Source organism: Papaver somniferum, chromosome 2 (genome assembly GCF_003573695.1).
Source record: "Papaver somniferum cultivar HN1 chromosome 2, ASM357369v1, whole genome shotgun sequence".
NCBI lineage: Eukaryota > Viridiplantae > Streptophyta > Magnoliopsida > Ranunculales > Papaveraceae > Papaver > Papaver somniferum.
In genome coordinates this window covers 209,637,689-209,665,556 of record NC_039359.1, presented here as the reverse complement: position 1 = coordinate 209,665,556, position 27,868 = coordinate 209,637,689, and the positions used below count along the sequence as shown (strand labels likewise).

The following is a 27,868-nucleotide window of genomic DNA, read 5'->3' as shown; positions in this document are numbered from 1 at the left end:
TGAGTGTGGGGAGGGCTGGGGGAGGGCCAGCGGGGTATAAAGCATTTTCGCATATATATTGTCACTAGAAACTTTTGGAAGACACTACCAATCAGCTAGCGTAGAGCTGGGTAGCACTGATACAGACACAGTGACGCAGATACGACGCAACACAGCTACGGACACGAATGTGAACAAATTCCAAAAAACTAAAATGCTGACACGTTGTGAAGTTAGTCATATATCCCCTAAAATATATATAAATAATCATAATAATAATAATAATTAATGGTTGATCGTCGGCAAATACTAATAAATTTGTGTAACAATAAACATATATATATATATATATATGTAGTAATTCTAATGGACGAGTATACATTTTTGTGATCATTTTTGGCGTGCCCGGGCTACACAGGTGTAGCGTAAAGGAAGATGAGTTATCTATCCCCTTTGTTAAGTGAGCAAGAAGTCTTGATGTCCTCATTTGATTCCAAGCAGTTAACACATGTATTCTTCTCATTATTTTCTTTATTTTATTCTTTTTTTTTCTTTTTTTTTCCTGTCTATATATATTCTGAATGATCAGTCGATTCAGTTCCCTCATTATGTGTCGAATAACTCAAATCCAACTATGAAAAAGAATTAATTCTTTACTTTAACTTTACATGGTATTACTTTCAGCTTAGGGACATCTTTAATAAAATGACAAGAATGTTATATGTTCTGCTTGTCAGTTCTGGTGTATTTGTAGCTTCATAAATTTTTAGAATGAGAAAAAAGCTTATGGTAGATCAGGGCACGGACAGTATTCCTGTTGCCTCTGTGCACAATATGGCGTTAATATTTTGAAAGAACCAGACGAAAATCACGGGCTAAAAAGGCAACTCCTATGACATGGAGGTAAAAACACCCACAACTTAAAGTATCCACATGTATATATGGACCCTTGGCAATTTGTGAAGTCAAAACCCGCCATGGGAAAGAACTTTCTCCGCGATATACAACTGCTAATATATATGCGAAATCTAGCGCATAGCACAAAACCTCTTCAACTTCATGAATATCACGGCGAAAAGTCCACTGGCGCCCCAAACTAAAGTGTACACGTAGATAGTCATCTGCCTCCTTTCCCATGCCAGGCGAAAGATTGTGTTCCCGTCAATGTCTCTGGAGTTCAAAGATATAGAATTTGGCCCTGACGCATACACTAAGTAGTTAACCATCTTTTTTACGGCTTCGTATTTATCATGTTTAACACACAAGTGTTGTCTCCTGACGATCCTTTGGACTTGAAATATGGCTTCAGGGCTATTTTCCATCAATAACTCCATGACATCAATTGCTGCTAGATGTAGAGGTGTTCTTCCATCTTGATCTATAGCTGTACAAGCATTCATATTGGCACATAATAGCAACCTCACCACTCGAATATTATTTCTCGTGGAAGCCAAGAGGAGTAAATCCTTGAGAGTCTACCACAGACGCAAGTTGTCGGTGCAAACGCTGAATTACTTCTGCAAATTTAACATGACAATGCATAGCTGCTATATGTAGCGCAGTTCTACGGAAAGTGGTAAATTTAATATGTAACGCAGTTCTACGGGAAGTGGTAAATTAACAATGCATAGCTGCTATATGTAACGCAGTTCTACCGAAAGTGGTAAATACAGAGATGTGATTTAAATCAAGTATTCTCGTCACAGATTTAATATCACCTCGTAGTGTTGCTTTAGAAATTTTCTTCCGTTTCCTCCATATGTCTCTCTAAATGTGTAAAGGTACACGCCTTACCCCTTGCTATATGGGAAAATATATTTTCGTCCTTTTTTAGGTGGTCTGATGTGTATTTGGTCCTTTCAAAAATCACCTTTTCCATTTGGTCCTTAATTATTTAAAAATATTAAAATGTCTAAAATATTCTTTGTCTCTCTTATTTTCTTTCCTCGTTAAGTGAATCATTTTTCTGGTTTCTTTCTCTTTTTTATTTTCTCTACTAATTTTTCTCTCCTCTTAACCTTAATAGATAAAAGTTTAAAAATTAAATCTCTCTCAAAATATAAGTTAAAAATTAATAAATTGTATATATTCGGAAAGCCCTCGACGATAGCTTTCCAACGAGTACCATTGTCGCTATGTTTCAGAACTCTTAATTACTTTCAGTATAATAGTAGTTCATATTCGAGAATGAACACTATTTTATAACACGGTAGTTCATTCTTTCTTAGTCCAATTTAGATGATTAGCGGTTGTAATTGAACCTCCTTCATTTTCAGGGGGCATCTAAGATCACCATGGTCTTTTAGGAGAAGAAAGCATCCACTTTCGAATCAACAATGGAAAAATCTATTCGACGAGGATGGGAAATTCAGTGATGGTGGAGTCAAGTTTTTGAAGAAAGTTCGCAGTAGTGTGAGTTATTTCACTTCTTCCATCTGTTGCTATGCTTTTTTAAACGCTGGCATTACTCAAAGCTTTCAATTAATCTTTGAATTTGTTTTATTTTTCAAATAAAAATGTTGATTGTATTTGTTAAGCGTGTTGGACCTTCCTAAATAGCATGGACAACCCTACAAGTCATGGGTAGTCAGGTTGTTTAGCATTGTATCTAGTACACTAGCAATTTATTTTGTAGAATAAACTCATAGTAATTGTTCATTTTGAAGAATGAAGTCACAATGGTAGTTCATCATTATAGTTCATATTGAAGAATGAACTCGTGATAGATGTTCTTAATTTCGAATGAACTCATAATAGTTGTTCATATTGTAGGATTGATAATTCATGTTGTTAATTGAACTCGTAATAGTAATTAAGAATGGTAGTTCATATTGTAGAATGAACTCGTAATAGTTGTTCATTATGGTAGTTCATTTTATAAAATGAACTCGTAAACGGCAGTTCATATTGTAGAATGAACCCGTGATAGGTGTTCATATTGTATAATGAACTCGTAATAATAGTTCATTATACCAGTTCATTTTGTAGAATGAAGTCGTAAGGTAGTTCATTTTTTAGAATGAACTTTTATGTTATTTAATCCAAAGAGTTCACTTTTTGGAATGATCTAACTAGCATGATAGTTCATTAAAGTAGTTGATTTTGTAGAATGAACTCATATAATAGTTCATTAAAATAGTTCATTTTGTAGAATGAACTCGTATAATAATTCATTTTATAGCTAAAAAATAAGACAAAAATTAAAAGCTCCGAAACATAGCGACAATGGTACTCGTTGGAAAGCTATCGTCGAGGGCTTTCCGAATATATAAAATTTATCATTTTTGGATATATGGTTCAAAAGATATTTTAGTTTTAAATTTTTATTTATTTATTTTTATTAAGAGAGGAAAAAAAAAAAGAAAAAAAAAAAATTTTTTGCCACTATTAAAGAACCGTGACATCATTGATGACGTCATTCCGCGTAGGTATTGTCCACACTAGGACCAAATAATAATTTTTTGGACCAAATAACAATTTATATTTTTAAAAAAGAGCAAACAAATAATTGACCCAATCAAGTGGACGAAACTAACTTTAGTATATGATTCTTAGAACCAATTGGTATTTCCTACTTGCTTATATATATATATCATGGATACCCCTATATATATATATACAAGTAGATGGATCAAGCTATGAGTTTTAAATTCTAAGTAACATTCGTTGACAGGATGGAGTTGGAGTTCCTCGTACCTTTTTTTATCTTATTCTTCCGTAGAGGCATTAAGTCATAGATATAACCCTCTCTGGGTGAATAGTCGATAAATTTTGTACTATCCCCTACCTCTTTAAAAACAGCGAAAAATCAAGAGCTGGACCGTCCTGATCTTAACTCTGTCATCATCTAATCTTGATCTCGCTTTTGTGTTCCCAGTTGGCCACAGGTATGGTTAGATGTTCGAATCTATCACACCGATCAAAATGAAGTAAGACTGTAAGAGGTTATAACCGAATTCCAGTGCCAGATTATTTAATATTTGTCTAATATATACCGAAGTAACGGACAGTTGGCTAAAGGTTTGTCGAGCACATGATATCACAACTCAACCACAGAGATATACATGTTCTCATGTTTTTCCACGACCCACCTAGAATTCATTTCTATTGATGATTCTTAATCAAACCAGCTATACACACCTACCTATAAATATAAAAAATTGATGTGATATGTATACGTGTGAGTCAGGCAGTGGATGTAGCTTGGTCTTCATTTTCCAGAATGTTCTTAGATTAAACTAACCATTTTCAAATCTTATCGAATCCAATATTTAAGTTCATATAATCATATCAGGTTATATAATTAATGGCTAATCGTGTTTCACATGAATGAGATTTTGACTTTGCAGAGGCTATATCTGTATGTATGTCCGCAGCAACTGAGTAACATATGTACAAACAAATCTATTCCACTGTAGCTATAGCTTAATTTGCAGAACTAGTTTCTTTCTTGTTTCAAAAACATGGCAGCAGCAGCAACTGATGAATATTATCTTGCATCCAACAATAATACATCCTACAGCAGTAATGAACCTGCAGCCGCTGCAGAACAAGAGAATTATCAAGGTACTCGTCTCTAATTAACTAGTTTTGATCCTTGTAAATAATTAATATTAGTACTAGCTAGGTTTTTGAAATTTTAATCCCTATCTTTCTCACTTAGCACTGTAATTCTTAATTACTAGGATTTGGTGATTCAAGTTATAATGACTATACTGTGTATGCACCACTATACAAAGCAATTTTTAACAATGACTGGGAAAGGGCAAAAGCATACCTGAAGCACAATCCAAATGCAGTGAGTGCAAGACTTACATCTACAGGAGATACAGCTCTTCATATTGCTGCTGTATCCGGAAGAATTCATCTTGTCAAAGAATTAGTACAACTGATGCCTAGCGAAGCGTTAGAAATAACAACCCACGTAGGTTGTACTGCCCTTTTACAAACAGCAGTAACAGGATCCATGGAAATTGCTAAGCTCATGGTTGAAAAGAACAGCAATTTGTTACGGATTAAAAATCCGTTCAATCTTATTCCACTTGTTGTTTCTGCAGTCAATGGCAACGAGGTTTTGTTGCGATATTTATACTCGGTGACGCCCAAGGAAGAACTAGATCCAAGAGCTGGTATAACTGGTGCGGCATTTCTTACATCTTTAATTATGGCCGATATATATGGTAAGATAACAATTGTTTGCTAATCGTAGTACTACTGTTTTGATAGTTTAATGCAAAAGGTATCAAATTCTGTTCCTGCAGATAAACCCTTTCAAACTCGCAATTTGATAGTGCTACAATTTAGAGTTATTCTGATGGTGCGTGGTGGATCCCATAAATCTTACGAGCTACCCGTTTGGATCTCGAAAGTAGCAAAATGTACTACCTAGCTAATGATAATTAGCATGCAACTTTTGTAGGAGCTCGCATAAAAAATTGATATTTATTTATTCCCAATTCTCATGATTACACTCTTGTATGTAGATATTGCTTTGGATGTACTACAACGGTACCCTAAACTTGCGACTTCTAGGGATCCCGATGGAAATACTATCATCAACATGTTATCTATAAAACCTTCTGCATTCCCTAGTGGAAATCGACATGGATTGTGGCAGCAGCTCATTTATACATGTTAGCCTCTCTCTTTTAAGCTTGTTTATAATTATGAATTAAGTGCGTATCACACAATTTTCGCTTTAATGCACCAATCATGACAACTCTCTATTGCATCTGGCTGCACTCTCGTTTCATGCATGCAATAAGCTTTTTTATATACACCATGTAGTTGCCGCAAATCCTACAACACGTCTTTGTAGATCCAAACATAAAAATGATGATAAGAATGTTAAAATTGTAAATAGACACAAGGTTTACGTGGTTCGATCAATATGATCTACATCCACGGGGTTAGGTTTTACTATGATTATTTGTAATTACATCTTGATTACATGGAGACTCCATTAATGAGTATTTGGAGCTCTAGGTTCTTGAAGGAGGAAAAAGAAGGAGATAATAATAATACAACCAATTCTACTTTCTCTCTCTACAGAATGTATCCTCTCCTAAAGTGTGTCTCTTCTAATTATCTATCTCCTTTCTCTCTCTTGCATTTCTCTTTATATAGGTGTTTACATAGTGGATGACAGCTAATGTACAGCTAACAGTTCCCCTAATTTCGGATCTGACTTGCGGTATTTTCGCAAGCTTACAAATGTTAATTTCGCAAACATCCTAAATTTCGCATGATCATCATACTTTTCTCATGTTTAAGTTGATGTCATCTGCTATGTCATTTCTGAAATCATTCTGCGATGTTTTCGTGATGTATTGCTAGTAATTTTGCAAGCGTGTCGTTGTTGCGAGATTCTACACACCAGCCATATATATTTAACTTACACTATATATAGTATTCGGGTTATTTTGCCTGACAATCTCCTTTTTCCCCATCAAATTGTCATACTCGCGTTTTCAGCTATTCCCATTGAGCTTGACCATTTGTTTCGAGATGTAGAAAGGGATGAAGACACTATGAGAATAAGGTCCGAACACGTTGTCCAGAAGTTCAGCCAAGGTGCGCTTCCTGATTATTACCTTTTATAATTAGTTATCTGGCTTCTTGAATTATTAAGATATCGGCACGTAACCCAGCAGTCTTTTAATTTTCCAGTTAGAAAACATGGACTTGTATGGAAAGCTCTCAAAGTACTAGGTATTGCATGTTATTGTTTTAGCGTTTGGTATTAACACCACCTTGGTGTTCAGTTTTCTTAGCAATTACACTTAAAACTCCATTTTGGAAGTGTCTTTCTAACTGATCATTATACGCTTATGTGTTGTGTGTATGTATATATATAGTTCCAGGCGTAAGGCAAATATATGAAAAGAAAGTGATACATGTACAAGCCCTTGAGATAGTAAAAGCAATCTGTCCTCAGTTATCAAACTTGACTGATCCACAACTTATAGAGGTCGGAGCAGTTTGTGCAATAACTAATACAGCAGCTTTTGGGATTATTGAGTACTTCAAAGAGCTTATAAACTCAAGTCCATATCTGATGTCTTCTTCGAATATGAATGGGTCAGGATTAATACAACTAGCCGTTATGCACAGGCAAGAAAAAATATATAACTTCATGTCACAGATGGGGCAAAAGAATGAGATGGCTGCTTGTATAGATAATTTTGGAAACAACATATTACATTTTGCTGGAGTTTTGGCACCAGCTTTTCAGCTTGATAAAGTGTCTGGAGCTGCTCTTCAAATGCAACGGGAGATACAATGGTTCCAGGTTGGAATGTTTACTCTTTCAAGTTCATTGAATTTCTTTAATATGAAAGTTATGATATTTCTTGATTGCTGTCTTCGGTAAAGATTTGAGATTTATAATTTGTAGAATTTTTCCATTTAGTGTTTATATCTAGCATAAATGATATGCCGCGTAAATTATACATGAGCTTGCATTTTTACATAGAAAGCTGGTCTTTGGTACAGGAAGTGGAGCAAATGGCACAACCAAAATACAGAGAGCTGCCAAACAAAGCTGGCAAAAAACCTAGAGATATATTTCGAGAAGAACATAAAGCATTGGTAAAAGAAGGGGAAGCTTGGTTGAAAGAAACATCACAAGCCTGCATGGTCGTATCAACTCTAATTGCCACAGTAATGTTCGCGGCTGTTTTTACAGTACCAGGTGGAAATAATGGAGATACAGGAACCCCCATCTTCTTAAAAACAAGGACTTTTTATGTCTTTATGATATGTGATGCAATTTCACTTTTCGCATCATGTACATCAATTCTAATGTTCTTTGCGATATTAACAGCGCGGTATGGTGAAAAGGATTTTTTGAAATCCTTACCACAAAAGTTGATTCTTGGTCTTGCATCGCTCTTTATCTCGATCGCAACCATGATGGGAGCATTCGGAGCGACTCTTATAATTGTTCTGAATGGAACCGTTACGTGGGCTTACATTCCTGTGACCTTTTTGGCGAGTGTCCCGGTCCTCTTATTTGGTATGTTACAGTTTCCTCTCTTTGTTGACATAATGCGCTCTACTTATGGCAATGGTATTTTTCATAAGCAGAACTCCAAGAAAAAAGAAAAGTATGGGAAGCATATTTAGATGGTGGTTATGTTTATTTGAAAAGAAGCTATGTGCCGTTCATTATCTCTAAATGTAAAACTTTTTATTATGCTTTATCTTAAACGATTAATGAAGTTTAAATTTATATCTTGCGGTCTTTAATGCTAGTTCTTCTGCATAAGATTCAGCAGTCTTGGGCTTCTAGCTTCTTCCTCTTAATGTTTCGGTGGTCATTGACAGCAAACCATCGCGTAGCCTATGTCAGTAGGTCTCCTCTTCATTCTCAAACATCAGAAGCAAAGTTTTTTATGCTCACCTAAAAGATGCAATTTTTACTTGTAGTAGCTCTTCTGAGATTCGGTTTCCAAATAACTTGTCAGCCTGTCTTGGCGCAGCTACCGTGAAGCAAGGGTGTGCAGTTGCGACCCCTTGCTTCCACAAATTTCCACTAAAAGCCTTACTTATCCAAGCCCATAGAAATTTTTGCACCCCTAAAGCCCAACTTAACCAACTAAACTGCCTTAAAAGAACACGAGTTCTTTCTTCTTCTTTTTTCCAGTTCCATATGGACCATATCGAGGAAATTAGCCACACAAAAATTCAAATATCTTCTCTAGAATCTCTTTGTTTCAGAAATTTCCATGCCTCAGTTAGGTAAGTCTGATAAATTTAATGAAATTTGAGCTATTGTTGCTCATTGTTAATTTTTGTGGACATTAAAAAGGAGGAAACAGCCGCCACGAGACAAATAAGAGAAGCTGTTAACGTTCTAGTAATCTCCAAAGACCCATAGGCCATATAGTACCTTTACTTGTTACCCCTGCCTTGAAATCTCAAGCTGCTAATATCTTCTTTTTGGGTATTTTGCTACATTTTTTTATTGTGTATTATTTTGTTTGCTATCCCTGTTTTGAAATCTTGGATTCAGTTGCTGGGTGGTAATAATTTGTGGAAAAGTTATAATCTAAAGAAAGCAAAGCATATGTGATGTTTATTTTGATGGTTTTGATCTGGTCAATTGTACATTAAAAGCGATGTAAATGGATTAAAAGCGAGTGAGATGGGTGTCATATGGATGTGAGAGCGAAGCAACCTTTTTTTCTTTTCTTTTTTAAGATAAAGAAGGTTATATTAAAAAGAAAAAATACATAACCTGAAAACAGTTTAACACTCAACTATACGTACAAAATTGTTTCTCAATTGAAAAATATCTGATTTACAAAAAAATCTCCAAAAACCTCATTTTCAAAACACCATAAAATAATAATTTTTTTGATGTTTAAACAGACTTCGTTAAAAAGCTTTTTTTTCCCTCTAATAATCCTACAATTCCTCTGAATCCACAAATGCCATAGAACTGCATAAATACCATAAAGCAAAGAAAGATTAGCAGAAGATAAAGTTAGGTATTGGACTCCCAACTTTGGAATTTACTTTGGAACATCAACTTTGGCCCCGGTTTTAGAGTCCATGAGACGGACCTAGTCTTAGAGTGCAAATGAGCTCCGGAGAAAGGAAAAAGCTTGAACACCCAATCCAAAGTTTTCCAAAAATGGCAAAAGAGATGGTAAAATATATTTTAAAAAGGTTTGTGCATGATATTAAGATCTGGGTCGTTGAACTCGACGCAAAAGGATCGTAGAATGGCCAAAAACTAGTTTGGCCTTTTATAATTTTTATTAAGTTACCTTTGTGAAAATGACATGATATTAATCTTAAAATTGTTTTTAAAAGTCTTGTGAAAAGGCCATCAATTTATGTTTAACTTTTGCAAAAGGGTCAGAAAGGGTTATCTTGACAAAATTCAAAACACTATCAACTATTGACTTGACTGTCATTGGTCACTCTATGACCCAAATACATCAACTACATATTTCAGGATTCCTTTATAAAATATCCCTTTTTTATATTATGCTAGTAGAACTCAACTTACTCAAACTAATTTAGGTTTTTGGGACTAATCAAAGTTGATGATGTAATTGATATTAAAAATCTGTGGAAACCTTCTCCATTTAACTCTTCCGTTAAAAAGTCGTCGTCTAATTCTTGGGCTGATCAAAAAGAAGAAGATGATGAAAAACGAATGTCAATGTTGCTAAGATGACCGCTAAATTTGGTGTTACTCGAAGAAAATTTTGATGGGATATTAAAGGCCGGCCAGAATGGCTTGGGATTATATACCAAACTCTTGGTTAACATTGTTCCCCTAAGTATTGACAATTAGTTTGAGGTCGGATTTTTAAAATTTTATCCATGAGACGAAACTCAAATTAACTATCCATATAAAACTCTTTGATCCATATGTCTTTCGTATTTAAGTAATAACATATTCATAACTGCTCGAGGTTGACCAACAAAAAAAAAAAAGTTTGGACAAAACATATTAATCATAAGATTTTATATCGAGCGGTTGACTCATTTTGTGACATGACCTGTATATTTCTTTTGGCTTTTAAACGAGTTTGGTATTGTTGTGAATTTTGGAAAAATATACTTTATGTTGTATGGTGCCGTAAAAATAAAACAACAAGACGTACGTTTGATAAATAATAATAAAAACATTATAGTGGACCTAACAAACTGTGAATTTTGTTTGATAAATAGTAATGTTAAGTATCGGTGATATATAACTAATGACGAAAATTGACTTGGCAGTGACTAATTACAACCTCGTTAAATTGGATACAACTTTTCTTTTGAAAATCAAGTGTTGGCAAACCTCCTTAGAATGGGTAAACAAAACACACTTTCTTCATCGTCATCCCCTGAAAGCACAAAATTTATATTTATAGCATATATAAGATGTAGTAGCTTTTCTCATCATAAAAAAATGAGAATATTAAATATTTTCTCATCGAATTAAAGGAAAGAATTAGTGATATGAAGTATCATTCATCTGATTTCCTAAAGAAAACTTTTGAATTTCTTATAAATGTACTAAATATATTGAAATGAAAATGAAGATCTGAATGAAGTAATTGGTATAAAAAATAGTTACATATGGATAATTAGATTACCAATTGTGCTATTTGACCAGCTGAATAACAGCGGAGCTGACATGTCTACTGCCTCGGCGTAGGAGATATATCTGTATTCTTCTTCGCCATGTCGTATAAATCTATCAGAAAGAAAAAAAACAATGAAAGAATATTGTGCCTTAAATCTATCCAACGGTAAATACGAACAATCAAAATAAGCTATTAGGGTTTTGGATATGAAGAGTCGATGGAAAAATAAATATACTGCTATTTTCTCTTCTTTTTTTCACTGTAATGAACTATTTGGTGCAAAATAAAACTCTGTAATGATATAGTGTGTCTACTATGGTTATCTGTCGGTATATTGTACAAACAAAATTCATTAACAAAGTTCAGGATTTCTCCATAAATCACAAGAAACTCAAATTTATTCGCAAATACCAAAGATAATTCGTTATTACATTTGATTGAACAATCAAATAAATTATTACAATAATAATGGCATCTGAATTAATACAATCATTGATTTTAAGTTGTAACTCTTTCTCAAATTTCTACCTTACAAAATCAAAAACCTTTTTATCTTGGTTCTTCCTGGACGCCTCCTTCTCTGTGGGCACGAAAGAGTGCTAAATAAGAAAGATTAATAGCCTAGTTTCATTTTTAAGTTTGTGATTCTTGTAGTAGTTCGGACCTTAGTTTTGCAGCAGAGAACAAAAGAAGGGAAAGGGACTTATGTTTTTGATTGATTCTTGTAATACTTTGTTGTCTCAGCTAGTTATATATCTAACAACAGTGATATCAATTGTAACTTCCTTTCTCTTTTTGGTGACTAGATAGACAAAGAAACTTCCTCTCACCGCCACCTAGGTGACGCGTCAGCAAACCGCTGTTATTCAGTTGTTCAAGTATCATTTTCGTAAGATTGTGGATGCAAATGTTAGATTTTTCTTTTACAAATTAGGGATTAAGTTGGTTTTAATATTTGTCCTCCAAATGATTATGAGATTTATTTCATAAATTCAAATAGACGAGGAAAGAGTTGAAGAATCCAAAAAGAACACACACAAAAAAAAGGGGGAGGGGGGAATTTGTAGTCCACAACATCGATATATCATTAGAAAAGAAGAATATGGAACGATCTGGAAATGCAGAAGGTTTTCCATGGATAACCAATATCACCCACACCACTAACAGTGCGTTTGGATACAAATTTTTTTATGACTTCTGCTTCTTCGGAAGTCGAAGTCAAAAGCAGAAGTCGGAAGAAATCTATTTTGCTTCCCCAAAAGTTAACTTTTCGACTTCTAGAAGTTGTTTTGAAATTTGACAGCCAAACTGACTTCTGACTTTTCGACTCATAGAAGTCAAAAAGCTACTTCTGATGCGCTATCCAAATAGACTATAAGCTTATTTAATTTTGTGTTTGTTATTCGAGGGTGATTAAAAATGGAGGTTGTATGTGGTCACTACCGTAAATTATTTTTTTTACACTATTATATTAAGTATATTTTTAATTCCAATATATATAAATTAGTATAAGTAGTAGTAATTTTATTTAATGTATATTTCAGTATCATTTAATAAATTAGTAATAGTAGTAATTTTATTATATAAAGTATATTTTTAATAAATGTTCTTATATATTTATATTTAATTATTATTATTAATTGCTTCAAAAGAAAATCAAAAGAACAGAATTGAAGCATACAAATAGTTGTATATATATAATTTTATAAGAATAAATATATCATTTTAGTAAAATAACAAGGTTAAAACGAAGAATTCATTAAATAAAACTATATGGATCCACAACTTCTTGCTTTTCCAGTCTTGAAAAATCAGTCTTGAGTAGCTTTTATAAGCATGCAAATAGCCCTTGTTAAATCTGACGAACTCGAATCTTGTGCCTCATGTTATTATGCGTATTCTCATCAAGATCGAGAAAATGTTGAGATGGTCTCTGTTAAAGTAGGTCATGGTTTTCTCACTGATCTTGGGAAGACTCAACTGAAGCTCGAGAACTCTGAATAGGATCTTAACTTGTTACGAACTGAGTTGAAAAAGGTTGATTCTTACCTTGTTCTCATGAAGTCACAAGTTAAGGATCTTCTCAATGAGGATATCTTCTCCGAAGATGCAGTTGATACAGTTAGTCACAAGTTTGAAGGTTTTGCTACCAGTGAAGCTTCCGTACAGGAACTCTGATTATGGCTTGTGATTACTCCTTGTTTCTGAGTTTGTTTTGGTTTATGTTGTCTAGTAAATCTTCTTTTTATGTTTTTAGAAGAATAACTAAGGTTTGGAATAATCATTATTGTGAGTACATATAGCTATGTCCAACGATTTTCATCTTCAATGTTTTTAGATTTATTTATTTAAATTCTAAGTTATTTGGAAGATGATTTTTGCAATTTTAATCTTTTTGATTTTATATATTGCAAATTGTTATGGGATATGTTGTTTACGTCCGTGAACCTGTGACTGTCCCATACTTGTTCAAAAGTTATCTCTATTATGTCGGTATGAAAGTATTGATAGAAGATAGAATGAACTTTTGACATTACAAAAGTTAAAGCCTTTTATGTCATTGTTTTGATGGAAGAAAGGATAAAACCTTTGTTTACAAGGATTAAGTCTATTGTATGTCATTGTGCAAATAGTGATTGAAAATAGAATGAATCCTTGTCTATTCCGCAGTATTGGTCGATCTCCGATCCACATTTTTGTGCATATACTGTGTTGCTCCATAAGTTTTCTTATGTTTGAGCATGACCAATTGAATTGATCATTCTCTTGTGGTCAGTTTAGTTGTTGCTCCGTAAGTTCTCTTATGACGAGCATGTACAGCATGTCCAATTGAGTGTGACGTAGATTGCCCCCAAGCGTGTGGAGTGTGACGTAGCTCGCCCCAAAAGGGTTACTTTAGACCATGAGGTGTTACATATCTCGCCCCCAAGTGATGGTCATCCACGTTGAAGTGATATGCAACTCGCCCTCAGAAGATGGTGATAGCCATGTTGCTCAATGCTCGCACAAGGGTGCACAACCTTGCTGCATCTTGCTTACGCATGAGATGAAGTTGGGGGTGTTTGATATCTGTAATCCATGCAGGGGGGAATCCCACTATTCCAGATGCGCGCAGAATAGAAATGTGTGCATCTCCACATGGTTTGCATGCGAAAATGCTCGCCACAGTAAGTTGATTTGATAAAAAGATTCGGAAATATAGAAACTGTATACGCACCGTATTAAAAGTGTTATTGTGTGAGATATGATGTCATGCTGAAAAAGACGGTTCGAGCATCTCGGCTCTGTAACAGTGGCTATGCCAGTTGAATCAAAATTGGACTGCAGATAGTTGTCGTGGAACTGGATATAAGCAACTGTGATCAGCTGAACTATAATTGTTGTGAGAAAAGCTGGACTACAGCAGTTGCGATCAACTGTACTGCAGCGGTTGTTGAGAAACTGGACTACAGTTGTTCGATAAACTGGACTGTAGCATTCCCTTGGTGATTGAATGCGACCGTTTTTGATGTTGCCATTTTAAATTCTAAAAATTAAATTTTCTCTAAAAATTGAGATTACGCCCTCATAATGTTGGAAATCAACACGGGATCGCAACGAGCCAAAAATCACCCAAATCGGACGTGGGATGAAGAAGATAATCAAGGATGCAAAATTGAAGACCAAGTCCAAGAAGAATAGCGTGCTCAAGTCCAAATGGGGCATATAATCGAAGGGCTTCAAAGTATTTTTACCCTACTAGATAACCATTTTTAGTCATTTTTTCAATAAAATTGTCAAAATTCACCTAGATTTGAAAAGTTGAGAAAAAAAAAAGGTCTAAATTTATAATCCTCCAGCAAAACAGGCCTAAATCGATTTTTACCATACAGTTGGCAAAAGGTTTGCGGAGTAGCTGAGCCTTATTCTGCAAGCCGCAATAATTCAGCAAAAAAAAGGTTACCCGAGATATGATATCTCAACTCATAAGAATTCAACCACGAGTTCCACGATTGGATGACAGCTAATCTGTCCATTATTTTCGGATATGACTTGCGACATTCTCGCATCCTTACAAATGTTAATCTCGCAAACTCTCTAATTTTCGCAGGACCATCACATTTTTCTCATGATTTAGCTGACGTCGTTTATTATTTCGTTTCTGAAGTTGTTCTGCGACACTGCTGTGTTGTGTTGTTCATAATTTCGCTGAGGCATTATTGCTGCGAGATTCTGATCCTACATCTTGCCTCTTCTCATATCTTCTCTGCGAAGTAGAGAATGATGTGAGAAACGCCGCAGCTGTCCATCTCTTCATATTCTGCATTAATCACACGTATCCTTTCTTCCATCTATTTCTTGACACGTCTTCTGTAACCGCTGCTTTTCAACCGCTCACTTCTTCTCGCATTAATGGTGTTTATTTCTTCGAGTAAAATATCTTCTATATATCTTCTTCTTACTCTTCTTTCTATTTTCTTTTTACTTTCTCTTCTCTTTTTACTCTCTCATCTCTGCAACTCTATTGTTCTTCCGTAAGTTCTGCTACTGTAATTCTTCCTTCTTTAATTTTCTTACTTTTCATCCATTCCCATACTCTATATTCAGATATGCCTCCAAGCGGTCAAAAGCATGAGAAAACTTTTAAGGAAACCCAAAAAGATCTTGCCGAGAAAGGGTTCACACTTTCTACCATTCATGGTGAAAGTGCCAAATCAATTCTTTCTATCAAACTTTTCTCTGATCAACATTGTGATGATCAATCAATCATAGTTTCGCTGGGTCAAGTTCTCGCAGGTCTCCCCATTCCTCTTTATGACCCATATATTCCTCTGTTCTATGAAATTCTCGCTCACTCGGGATTTTCGCGAGCTATCTTCCAATTGAGTGGGGACTGCATCCGTCTGATGTTAGAGTTCGCTAACCGTGGTGCTGGTAAAGGATCTCTGTAATCCAAAGAACTTAGGAATCCTAAATTCGCAGACTTGGAGATAATTTCTGAGAAATACACAGTAGCGAGTTTCTTTGAAAATTATGAATTGATCTCCATGAAGAAAGAGAATACTCGCTGGGGTATTCGTTTGAAAAGGAAAGATAACATTGATGAATTTTTGAACAATCTTACAAGAAAAGATAAAGGAATCAAGAATAACCACTGCTCTAGATTTTCTCTCTCCTATTTACTTGCTTCTCACTCAGAAAAGATCTCCCTTTTTCTTTACAACTGAGCGGTTATTTATAGGGAATTACATAGTGGATGACAGCTAATCTGTCCTTTATTTTCGGATATGACTTGCGACATTCTCGCATCCTTACAAATGTTAATCTCGCAAACTCTTTAATTTTCGCAGGACCATCACATTTTTCTCATGATTTAGCTTACGTCGTTTATTATTTCGTTTCTGAAGTTGTTTTGCGACACTACTGTGTTGTGTTGTTCATAATTTCGCTGAGGCATTATTGCTGCGAGATTCTGATCCTACAAGTAGGTCTCCTCTTCATTCTCAAACATCAGAAGCAAAGTTTTTATGCTCACCTAAAAGATGCAATTTTTACTTGTAGTAGCTCTTCTGAAATTCGGTTTCCAAATAACTTGTCAGCTTGTCTTGGCGCAGCTACCGTGAAGCAAGGGTGTGCAGTTGCCACCCCTTGCTTCCACAAATTTCCACTAAAAGCCTTACTTATCCAATCCCATAGAAAATTCTTTGCCCCTAAAGCCCAACTTAACCAACTAAACTTCCTTAAAAGAACACGAGTTCTTTCTTCTTCTTTTTTCCAGTTCCATATGGACCATATCAAGGAAATTAGCCACACAAAAATTCAAATATGTTCTTCTGAATCTCTTTGTTTCAAAAATTTCCATGCGGCAGTTTGGTAAGTCTGATAAATTTAATGAAATTTGAGCTATTGTTGTTCACTGTTAATTTTTGTGGACATTAAAAAGGAGGAAACAGCCGCCACGAGACAAATAAGAGAAGCTGTTAATGTTCTAGTAATCTCCAAAGACCCATAGGCCATGTAGTACCTTTACTTGTTACCCCTGCCTTTGAAATCTCAAGTTGCTAATATCTTCTTTTGGGGTATTTTGCTACATTGTTTTATTGTGTATTATTCTGTTTTCTACCCCTGTTTTGAAATCTTGGATTCAGTTGCTGGGGTGGTAATAATTTGTGGAAAAGTTATAATCGAAACAAAGCAAAGCATATGTGATGTTTATTTTGATGGTTTTGATCTGGTCCATTGTACATTAAAATCAATGTAAATAGATTAAAAGCGAGTGAGATGGGTGTCATATGGATGCGAGATCGAAGCAATTTTTTTTCTTTTTTTTTAAGATAAAGAAGGTTATATTAAAAAGAAAAAATACATAACCTGGAATAGTTTAACACTCAACTATACGTGCAAAATTGTTTCCCAATTGAAAAGCTTCTGATTTACAAAAAAATCTCCAAACCTCATTCTCAAAACATCATAAAATAATGATTTTCTTGATGTTTAAACTGACTTCGTTAAAAAGCTTCTTTCTCCCTCTAAAAATCCTAGAATTCCTCTGAGTCCACAAATGCTATAAAACTCCATAAATGCCATAGAGCAAAGAAAGATTAGCAGAAGATAAAGTTAGATATTGGACTCCCAACCTTGGAATTTACTTTGGAACATCAACTCTGGCCCCGGTTTTAGATTCCATGAGACGGACCTAGTCTTAGAGTGCATATGAGCTCCGGAGAAAGGAAAAGGCTTGAACACCCCAATCCAAGAACCCACCAAAACGTAAAGTTTTCCAAAAATGGCAAAAGAGATGGTAAAATATATTTTAAAAAGGGTTGTGCATGATATTAAGATCTGGGTCGTTGAACTCGATGCAAAAGGACCGTAGAATGGCCAAAAACTAGTTTGGCCTTTTATAATTTTTATTAAGTTATCTTTGTGAAAATGACATGATATTAATCTTAATATTGTTTTTAAAAGTCTTGTGAAAAGGCCATCAATTTATGTTTTACTTTTACAAAAGGGTCAAACAGGGTTATCTTGACAAAATTCAAAACACCATCCACTATTGACTTGACTATCATTGGTCACTCTACGACCCAAATGCATCAACCACATATTTCAGGATCTCTTTATAAAATATCCCTTTTTTATATTATGCTAGTAGAACTCAACTTACTCAAACTAATCTAGGTTTTTGGAACTAATCAAAGTTGATGATGTAATTGATACTAAAAATTTGTGGAAACCTTCTCCTTTTAACTCTTCCGTTAAAAAGTCTTCGTCTAATTTTTGGGCTGATCAAGAAGAAGAAGATGATGAAAAATGAATGTCAATGTTGCTAAGATGACCGATAAATTTGGTGTTACTCGAAGAAAACTTTGATGGGATATTAAAGGCCGACCAGAATGGCTTGCCATTATATACCAAACTCTTGGTTAACATTGTTCCCCTAAGTACTGACTATTAGTTTGAGGTCAGATTTTTAAAATTTTATCCATGAGACGAAACTCTTTGATCAATATACCTTTTTTATTTAAGTAATAACATCTTCATAACTGCTCGAGATTGACCAACAATAAAAAAAACTAACAAAAGTTTGGACAAAACATATTAATCATAAGATTTTATATCGAGCGGTTGACTCATTTGGTGACATGACCCGTATATTCCTTTTGGCTTTTAAGCGAGTTCGGTATTGTTGTGAATTTTAAAAAAATATACTTTATGTTGTATGGTGCTGTAAAAATAAAACAGCAAGACGTATGTTTGATAAATAGAAAAAAAAAGAGAAATTGTAGTGGACCTAACAAACTGTGAATTTTGTTTGATAAATAGTAATGCTAAGTATCGGTGTTATATAACTAATGACGAAAATTGACTTGGCAGTGACTAATTACAACCTCACTAAATTGGATATAATTTTTCTTTTGAAAATCAAGTGTTTGCAAACCTCCTTAAAATGGGTAAACAAAACACACTTTCTTCATCGTCATCCCCTGAAAGCAAAAAATTTATATTTATAGTATATATTAGATGTCGTAGCTTTTCTCATCATCAAAAAATGAGAATATTAAATATTTTCTCATGGGATTAAAGGAAAGAATTATTGATATGAAGTATCATTCATCTGATTTCCTAAAGAAAACTTTTGAATTTCTTATAAATGTACTAAATATATTGTAATGAAAATTAAGAACTGAATGAAGTAATTGGTATAAAAAATAGTTACCTATGGATAATTAGATTACCAACTGTACTATTTGACCAGCTGAATAACAGCGGAGCTGACATGTCTACTGCCTCGGCGGAGGAGAGATATGTGTATCCTTCTTCACCATGTCATATAAATCTATCAGAAAGAAAGAAAACAATTAAAGAATATTGTGCCTTAAATCTATCCAATGGTAAATACGAACAATCAAAATAAGTTATTAGGTTTTTGGATATGAAGAGTCGATGGAAAAATAAATATACTTCTATTTTCTCTTCTTCTTTTCACTGTAATCAACTATTGGGTTCAAAGTAAACCTCTGTAATGATATAATGTGTTTACTATGGTTATCTGTCGGTGTATTGTACAAACAAAATTCATTCACAAAGTTCAGGATTTCTCCATAAATCACAAGAAACTCAAATTTATTCACAAATACCAAAGATAATTCGTTATTACATTTGATTGAACAATCAAATAAATTATTACAATAATAATGGCATCTGAATTAATACAATCATTGATTCTAAGTTGTAACTCTTTCTCAAATTCTACCTTACAAAATCAAAAAACTTTTTATCTTGGTTCTTCCTGGACGCCTCCTTCTCTGTAGGCACGAAAGAGTGCTAAATAAGAAAGATTAATAACCTAGTTTCATTTTTAAGTTTGTGATTCTTATAGTAGTTCGAACCTTAGTTTTGCAGCAGAGAACAAAAGAAGGGAAAGGGACTTATGTTTTTGATTGATTCTTGTAATACTTTGTTGTCTCAGCCAGTTATATATCTAACAACAGTGATATCATTTGTTACTTCCTTTCTTATTTTGGTGACTAGATAGACAAAGAAACTTCCTCTCATCGCCACCTAGGTGACGTGTCAGCAAACCGTTGTTATTCAGCTGTTTAAGTATTATTTTCGTAAGATTGTGGATGAAAATGTTAGATTTTTCTTTTACAAATTAGGGATTAAGTTGGTTTTAATATTTGTCCTCTAAATGATTATGAGATTTATTTCATAAATTCAAATAGATGAAAAAAGAGTTGAAGATTCCAAAAAGAACACACACACAAAAAAAAGGGGGGTGAATTTGTAATCCACAACATCGATATATTATTAGAAAAGAAGAATATGGAACATCTGGAAATGCAGAAGGTTTTCCATGGATAACCAATATCACCCACACCACTAACAGTGCGTTTGGATACAAATTTGTTTATGACTTCTGCTTCTTCAGAAGTCGAAGTCAAAAGCAAAAGTCGGAGGCAAAACTATTTTGCTTCCCCAAAAGTTAACTTTTCGACTTCTAGAAGTTGTTGTGACAAATAAATTGTTGGGTGTGGTTATTAGACCCCCGCATTTTCACATGTATTTTTCGTAGGTCCGTGTGTAACAATTTTTCTTTTACCTTTTCAAGATAGACCTCCATATAAGAATAACCTCTACATAATAATATTTTTCTGTAATCCCCACAATATTCTTATACAGAGGTTCTAGTGTACTTCAATTCTTTCTTTTATTGTCATAATGTCCGTCGATCCCCAGCACCTTCCCAGATTGACCACCACCAATCACCGAACACAGACTAACTACGGCCAGAACATCCATCTTCGTTCTCAGATGCAGTAAACACCATTGCCTTAATCAGTCCTCGACATCTCCATCTCATATACATGGCCATCACAACCAACATCAATTTTTCATCGCAACTATCCAAACCAACCCAGTCCATGTATGCAGATACTAAACCAATCTCCATTGCTGTAGAGAGCTCCATCGAAGTCCAGCTCAATTCAATCACCATCTAACTGAACTCGAACATCAGTCTTCCATCGATAACAAACAACATCTGCTAGTCAAGCTCAATCACCTAGCAACCACTAAACTTCCACCATCATTCTCGGAGACAACCCATCTTCATATTCTCCATTCTTGTACGTCTAACGACGACCAACGCCTGCAGTTCTTTCCTGCCAATCAATTCCACTCGCTGTTGTTGATGCAGTAACCAACATCCATAATTAGTTGATTGCTTCATTCCATCTCCATCTTCGCTCCCTCGACTGCACAACAGCTCCATCGACTTCAGTTCGAGTAGAAGATCGATGCCATTTCCAGAAACCATGCAATGGACAACTTGAGAGCACAAGTCCATCACTGCCATCTCCATTCAGGTCCACGGTCTTAGTCCATGACTACCTGCCAACGATTGGGACGAGCTCAACCAAACAAACCAAGTTCAGTCCACAACAAACCCCATTTGAACCTCCTGGTCTCCATCTCAACAACTGCATACAGCTGCAGCCTTCCTTCTCGTTGCTGTTGTGTCAATCTCCGTCACCATATCTCGTTCGTCTAATCTTGTTGGCTGCCAATTATTTCTACACCGAGTACTGAGAGCTGCTTCATTTCCTATTCGAGACCAATACCACTGCAGCACACAACATACTACGACCAACTTCGGCCAAAAGAACTCCATGTTGCTGCTTCTCATTACTTCACAACCACTGCCAGAAGATGATCCGAACTTTGCTTTCTTAATCTCTCGAGCAACCAGCACCATGAATCCAACAGAACCTCTCTCCATCGTCTGTACCTTCACGGAAATTCAAATACCTTGACAAACCTTGGCAGAAACTACTTTGCTCCATCGACTTCAGTTGATACGAAGATTCAACCATTTCCATACACATCTGCCAACACATGGACCGGCAATCACTTCCAGCAGCTTTTCTTGTTCTATGACCATCTCAAATCTTCAAAACTTCTCAGCCAACGACATTGCAGGTATCAGCAAACACCACTGCTGTCGGTCAAGAACTTCACTTATCAGTCTTCTGCCCACCTAAGTATCGGTCTCCAGCATCAGCTCCTTTCTTCTTCTACAGTCAACACATACATCTCCACTTCGCCGCTGCGTTGTAGCACTAACCACCAACAAACACCGTTATCTCGCATGAAGTTTCCATCTCCACCAGTTCCTTCGTGGCAACAACACATGAGACTAAAGAAAGCAGCAGATGCTTGACTAATAAAACAAGATTTCTTCTCTTGATAAGTAATGTGAAATGTGGCTCACAATTTGCCACGCCACTGCCTAGCACTTAGTGTACTTTCATGTGTTTGGCATCTAACAAAGAGAACCTTTGTTTCCTTGTATCACTCTCGGACTGTGAATGCTGCTGATGTATGCAAATACCAGGCCAGCTATACATTTTGTCATTTTCGTCGCAAACGCTATTTAGTTCGTGCTTTAGGTTGTTTATGCTCCGGATAATCAGAATTGCTTGTACTTTCTGTAAAAGCACTAAAATGGTGTTGTTAGACAAAATATTGAGTCCTACCTAATATAAATATGGATACAAAATATAGCACTACGTGCTTATCACCTAACTCTTGAGTTAACTTAGCTGTGCTTTTCAATAGTATTCTTAAGCCTTCTTCGCTTTCTCTTTCTTTTTAAACCATTAGGCTTGTTCACTGTATTTTAACCAAATTGATCACTGTCTATTCTGGGACTGTGTATTCTAGTTTTTCTTTCCTCTCTCCTTTCTATGAACATCCTCTCTTGGAATTGCCAAGGAATTGGTAATCCCACGACCTCCTTTCATCTGAATAAACTGTGCATTTCAGCCAAACCAGATTTCCTCTTTTCTTTCTGAAACTCGTTGTAAGGAAGATAGAGTTTCCAAAATCTTGGAAGCCTGTGGCATCAATAACTTTACCTTAGTCTCTCCTATAGGTCTTGCAGGGGGATTAGGATTAGATTGGAATGAAAATATTTTAGTAGATCTTCTTCTTAAAACACCTAGAATGATACATATTTTTGTCAATTCTATTGACTCTTCTCATAGTAAGACTTTCATTACTTTCTTGTATGGTAACCACAAAAAACATGAATGGATAAAAGATTGGCTTAGCATAGAAGAACTGGCTGACCAAATTGATGATCCATGGCTCATTATTGGAGACCTAAATATTACCTTGTCTGCGGTGGAAAAATCTGGTGGAAATCTATTCCATCAGGATTCTATAATGAATATCTTAGTTATCATAGAAAGTTGTTGTCTAGTGGATCTTGGTTTTATTGGACCAATTTTCACATGGTCGAAAAAACAAGAATCTTCATCTAGAATTCAGGCTAGGATAGATAGAGCTCTTGCCAACTCTAATTGGTTGGCAGAGAACACAACCCTACTCTTATCCATCTCCCCCCATAGGTTCAGACCACTCCCCTATTTTTCTTAACTGTAAACACAATGTAGATTCCAGTCCAATCCCTTATAAATTTTTCAATCTCTGTTGGAAATCCCCGAAGCCCTGGTGGACCCGGAGATGTGTAAAATTAAGCGCAATAATACGCGGGCCTACAGTAATACCACAAGTGCACGGTCGTCAGTTTTAGCTCGTGCAAGTACGGGTCGATCCACAGAGACTGGGGGTGTTTTGTAGTGTTTAGCTATTTTGGGTTCTAGTTGGCTATTGAGCTTTAGGTATCAAAGGGTTGTGGTACCAATGGGTTATGAATACCCTTTGGAACTGTTGGGCTTTCAATACCCTTTGAGTAAATTGGGCTTAATGGGTTTTTTGTAATGATGAAGTGCTTTAGGCCTTGGGCCTTTGAATGATTTGGGCCTTAGCTGGAGCTAGGCTTTTTAGCTAGGCCTTTGGGCTTAGCTGTGAACTGAACTGGAGTGAGCTGGGCCTTGAGCCTTTTGCTTGAGCTAGGCTTTGAACCTGGGCTTTTAGCCTTTGGTTCTAAGAATAACTAAGCCTTTTGAGTTAACTGTGGGCTGAACTGGCTTGCGCTGTGAGCCAAACTCAGTTGCAGCAGCAGCAGTGGCTGTAGCACAGGGCAAGAGAAGCAAGCTGGAGCAGCAGCAGGAGAAGTTGAAGTAGCAGTGGAAAATAGCAAACAAAATGAAGGACAAGTGAAAGTAAAACAGTGGCAGTGAGGGAATGAGGGAAAAGTGAAAGTGAAACAAAGGTAACAAAGATATAAACCAAGGCTGTTAGCCAAGGGCATTGGGAGAACAAGGCACAAAACAGTTATAAAAAAAAAAACAAATTGAGAGCCTAGGCATACAACTAGAGTGGGAAGAGAACCAGTTTGCTCACAGTCACTAGTGAGCATTAGTTTCTCCCCACTGCTCAATCAATCCAATGCTTCAAAGGCTTTAGCCTAACATTCACACAAAACAGTAAACATCACAACTAGGTTATGAATCCACCTTGTGACCTAGCCAGATGGTGTAATTCTATGTTAAATCCCTGTCCCTAATGGAGCTAGGTGAAGGTTCAAGCCTGCCTATGTTCCAGGGCATACATAAATGGAATGGAATGAGAAGAAGCTTGCTAATGAGCACTAAATTCCTCCATTTCTCAATTAGCTCAATTTACAAGAATTATACCCTAAAATTCCACCTCTAACAGTGACTTAAGGCATCATCTCAGCCTAGCTATACACATACACATGAGAGCTCACATAACAGCAACAACAACAAAACAATTACTAAACAGAGCAATGAACTGAACATAAACAAACACAGAAGACATAAAACAAAAACATGAACTGAATTGAAACACAAAAACAGCAACTGAATTGAAACTGAATAAGAGTAATGGAATAAACATAAAAATAGTTGAAAATTAAACACTAACCCTTGAGACACTGGCTATTCCAGTGCTCTAGGGTGACACACTGGCTAACCCAGGCATGAGCTTTACATCACACCCACAGTCCCCTATTTATACATACAATGGAAATCCCAAAAAATCCCCAATTAACAGCAAAATTAGGGTTTGTAAAAAAAATACAATTAAACCCAAAATTGGTTCACCTAACCTTCTGATAACAACCCAATCAACCAACCCATGCTTCAATTAGACGTACAATCATGTTCCCCCAATTATCCCCAAATTATGAAATTAGGGTTTATAAGAAATAGAATTTAGGTTTACCTAATCACTGCAAACTCTTGATAGCTCTCACCCATGCTTCCTTACGGTCTTCTGATGCTTCCCACGCCTCCAATTGATCTATATCATCAACTAATTTCACCAACTCACTCCTAGGGTTCAGAGGTGAGAGAATAGGCGAAATTAGTTGTATGAGAGAGATTAGAACGTGATATAGGTGATGGGTCGAGTGTGTATGATGATTTGAGAAGAGATGGTGGTGGTTGTGGTGGTTGAGAAGGAGTTGGTGGCGGAGCAGGTGGTGGTCGTGGAGTTGCAGAGGAGAAGAAAGGGGGAGAAGAAGGAGAAGCCGATAGTTTTAGGGTTAGGGTGTGTTTGGGTTAGGGTATAGGTATTGGGTACTCGGGTGTTGAGCGGGATATCAAGATTCGATGTTGGCGAATCTGAACTGCGGGATGCGAAGATGGTTGGTAGATCTAACGGTGAGATGAGAGATGAATCACTTCGACCGTTGGATTGTGAAATACAACAAAGTCAACGGTGCTAGATGATGTTAGGTACTGTAGTGTAAAGCGGGAGTATCTAATTTTGATGAACAGGCATAGGAGCGACCGTTGGATTCAAATACAATCTAATCTGAAGGCTTGGAATTTAAGCGCTGTGGTGTTTTGCAGAGACTTCAGATTTTGATGCTCTACGAAGGAGCGACCGTAGGATTTCGATGTAGTCCCATCTAACGGCTGATAATGGAGGCGGTTATGGATATAGAAAATGGGTTTGGGTAAGGGTTTTGGGCCTTGGGTATGCCAAGCCCATATCTTCTTTAAGAACAATTCTTCCTTCTTGAGCCCATTCCTAACTCTTTGGACTTGTGCGCACCATTCTTTGCGGCTTCCTTGCGTAATTTCTTCCGGATTTTCACAACTCTTCAGCTCTTTTCCACTCCGCAAGTCATCCAGACTTTATTTATTACCTAAAAATGCAAAATTAAGTAAGAAAAATATTTATTCTTGAAAACAATGAAAATACAGAATATGGGATAAAATGTAGAATTACTGCACAAAAGATGAGTTAAATGCCAACAAAAAGGGATAAATATATACAATATTTGGCACTCATCAAGCCCTAGATATCATTCAGAGGTGCTGGAACCAGCCAATAATAAGATCTTTAACCTTTGAAATCTCTTCCAAGCTTAAACTAGTTAAGAGAGACCTATCCAGGTGGAATAAGGGATTTTTGGAAAAATTCAAACAAATATAAGAAATACTCTACAAACAATAAACCTTATTCACAGATTAACATTGATGGGACCAAAGATGATATCATCCAAAGAAAAACTAAATACTTGGAAACTCTTTATAATCAGGAAGAACAACTTTGGAAAGAAAAATGTAAAGAAAACAATCTCAAGTTTGGAGATAGAAACACCAAAGTTTTTCACTCTTGCACTCTCAATAAACATAGGAAGAATATAATTTCATCTCTTTCAGCTTTGGATGGTACCATTCACAATAACCACAAGGAAATATCTGAAATCCTCACCCAACATTTCAAAAATATCTCTACGGAAATTTCAAACCTTAATTCCCAACCAGTCACAAGTCATTTGGAGAATGAATTTTTAAAGTTGAGAATCAAACCTTACTAGCAATCCCAAGCCACTCTAAAATTGATGGAGTAGTAAAAGCTCTAGCATCCTAAAAATTTCCAAGCCCAGATGGTTTCAATGTAAAATTCTTCGTGCACCAATGGTCCACTGTGAAAGGATGTTGTTGCTATGGTACAACACTTATTTTGTACTGGTCATCTTCTCAAGGAAATAAATGAAACTTTCCTAGCCCTCATCCCTAAAATCTTTAATCCCTCCTCCCCAATCGAATTTCGACCAATCAGCCTGTGTAACACAACTTACAAAGTAATATCCAAAATCTTAGCAAACAGACTCAAACCAATTCTTTCTAGAGTCATCTCTCCTTTCCAATCTATATTTATGAAGAATCGGAAAATCACATACAACAAAGTAATGGCTCATGAAGTTGTCCATAAAATGAAAAAAATACAAAGGTAAAGGAGGTTTAATGGGAATTAAACTAGATATGAGTAAAGATTTTGATAAGGTCAGTTGGGAGTACCTGACGGAAATGATGCAGAGACTAGGATTTAGCGAGTCTTGGTGCTCGTTGATCCACCAGTGCATCAATACACCCTCCATCGATGTTGTTTGTAACGGTTCTCTCGGGAAATTCTTTAAGCCCACTATGGGAATTACACAAGGAGACTCGTTATATCCTTACCTCTTTCTCCTATGTATGGAAGGTCTAACAAGGCTATTAAGGCATAAAGAGGTAGAGGGACAAATCCAAGGAATTAAAATAGCTCAAAACAATATCCATATCCACCATTTACTTTTTGTCGACGACTGCATCGTTTTTTCTAGAGCTTCTCTTAGTGATGCTCAAAATGTTGTTAACATCAGCAATACCTTTAGCTTAGCAACTGGTCAAATGATAAAATTTCAAAAGTCGGGAAACTTCTTTAGTAACAGGTTTCGTAATAAATTTGGCAAAATAATAATGAAAATTCTGCAGGTTCAGAAAATTAATATTACTGATAGCTATTTAGGTACACCTCTTTTTATAGGATCCTCCAAAAGCAAAACTTTTGATTCAATGATAGATAGATTTAGAAGTAGA

At 35.7% G+C, this 27,868-nt stretch overlaps 1 protein-coding gene across 2 annotated transcripts; it reads left to right on the top strand.

Annotated features, from left to right (window-relative positions):
* Positions 1 to 4,233: 4,233 nt before the first annotated feature.
* LOC113350389 lies at positions 4,234 to 8,217 on the top strand. 2 transcript variants are annotated; one of them, XM_026594515.1, is made up of 8 exons: positions 4,234 to 4,545; positions 4,665 to 5,159; positions 5,241 to 5,357; positions 5,463 to 5,612; positions 6,454 to 6,552; positions 6,649 to 6,690; positions 6,837 to 7,270; positions 7,474 to 8,217. In XM_026594515.1, exons 1-8 carry the CDS (start codon positions 4,443 to 4,445, stop codon positions 8,104 to 8,106), a joined length of 2,073 nt encoding a protein of 690 aa, XP_026450300.1. In that variant the 5' UTR covers positions 4,234 to 4,442; the 3' UTR covers positions 8,107 to 8,217. The 2 variants fall into 2 exon arrangements, with proteins under 2 accessions (XP_026450300.1, XP_026450301.1); XM_026594516.1 differs by lacking the exon at positions 5,241 to 5,357 and having other exon boundaries at positions 4,235 to 4,545.
* Positions 8,218 to 27,868: the final 19,651 nt, after the last annotated feature.